The sequence below is a fragment of the Arachis stenosperma genome, chromosome 4, assembly GCF_014773155.1.
Source record: "Arachis stenosperma cultivar V10309 chromosome 4, arast.V10309.gnm1.PFL2, whole genome shotgun sequence".
Classification (NCBI taxonomy): Eukaryota; Viridiplantae; Streptophyta; class Magnoliopsida; order Fabales; family Fabaceae; genus Arachis; species Arachis stenosperma.
Window position 1 is genome coordinate 150,569,949 of NC_080380.1, and position 1,700 is coordinate 150,571,648.

Sequence of the window (1,700 nt, forward strand, 5' to 3'; positions counted from 1 at the left end):
GTTTAATTTTATAAATATTTTGTGCCATACATAATCTATACTGTCAGAACAAAGTTGACCGTAGTTTCAAAAAATTTATATTCACGTAATGTTATTACGGGTAAAAATACTAGTAAACTACTAAAATCAGTTATTAATGTATTTGTGTATAAATACATGTGTAATTTAATTTATTTTCAATATGTATTTATATTTCAACATGTATTTTATACTGGTGACTGATTTTGGCGGCTAATTTTTGTTTAATATATATATCTCCACCTTTTTTTTTTAATATGACTCTCTTTTTTTGTGTTTAATTTCTAGGTTTTTAAAATGGCTCCAAGTTGGAGTGTTTCGAGCTTGGGTAAGAAGAAAGTGTTGTTCATAATGGGAACAACAGGATCTGGAAAATCGAAACTTTCCATCAACTTGGGGACCCAATTCCCCTGTGAAATAATTAATTCAGATAAGATCCAAGTGTATAGAGGGCTGGACATTGTGACGAACAAGATGGCACCTTCCCAACAAGGTGACATACCCCATCACTTGCTAAGCATAATTGATGATCCTGACTATGATTTCACGGCTAATGAATTTTGCAAACATGTTCATGATGCCCTTGAACTCATAACCGAAAAAGGGAACATACCCATCATTGTTGGAGGCTCAAACTCTTACATTGAGGCATTAGTGAATGATCCCAAGGGTGAGTTTCAATCCAAATATGATTGTTGCTTCATTTGGCTTGATGTGTCTCTCCCTGTTCTGTATGATTACTTGGACATTAGGGTTGATGAGATGGTTGATGCTGGTGTTGTTGATGAGATTCGTCGTGAGGCTTTTGATCCCAAGAATGCTGATTATTCTCGTGGGGTTAGAAGAGCCATTGGAGTCCCTGAACTTCATTACTATTTTCACATCCTTCAGAATGATTCAAGTGATGTTGATGAGGCTTATAAGACTCGGGTCTTCCTTCATGCAATTGATACCATGAAGATCAACACTCATAAGTTGGCTAAGAATCAAGTCACCAAGATCAAAAGGATGGTCAATGAACTTGGTTGGAAGATGACCAGAATTGACTCTACACAAGTTTTTGAGGCTGTTTTAAGAGGAGAAGATTACAACCATCTTTATCAAGAGATTGTGCTCAAACCAAGTGTGGAGGTAGTTCGGAGGTTCCTAGAATATTGATGATTGAGACAAAAATTGTTCTTCTTTCTTAGAGGTGCTCTTTGAATAATAAAATCTTTTTATTCTACTTCATATATTATTTGTCACATTTGATACAGTTTCTTTATTCTTTTGATGAGAAACTTGTATTTTTTATTGTGACGAATACTATATAGAATGGAGTAAAATATTTTGCTTATTCTTAGAGCACACTTGAAAAACAATTATCATGATAAAAAAAAAAACAATTTCTCTATATAATTAAGAAAACAAAGGACTATTTACTCTTAATGAGTTTGTAGTTCCTATATATTATTAAAGAGTGTATTATGTCAATAATTATAATAATAAAAAAATAAAGGGGTTAGTAGTACCCTATTTATATATATTTACATACATTTTTTTTGTTATTAATTTATAATTTTATATATTTGTTAATCTGCATTAATAGTGGTTAGAATTTGATGGGTTATATTTTTTTTTCTTTCTACAACATTTTTTAATATTTATTTGAACATGTAATGTAAACAATATTTAGAAAATGT

The 1,700-nt window shown here is 31.3% G+C and overlaps 1 protein-coding gene across 1 annotated transcript; it reads left to right on the plus strand.

Annotated features, from left to right (window-relative positions):
• Positions 1–315: 315 nt before the first annotated feature.
• Positions 316–1,176, plus strand: LOC130975974 (adenylate isopentenyltransferase 5, chloroplastic-like). The gene has a single exon (XM_057900683.1). The coding sequence runs from the start codon at positions 316–318 to the stop codon at positions 1,174–1,176; it is 861 nt and encodes a 286-aa protein (XP_057756666.1).
• The last annotated feature ends 524 nt before the right edge of the window (positions 1,177–1,700 follow it).

Coding starts and splice junctions, on each gene's coding strand:
- LOC130975974 (XM_057900683.1), top strand. CDS start 316: ATGGCTCCAAGTTGGAGTGTTTCGAGCTTGGGTAAGAAGAAAGTGTTG.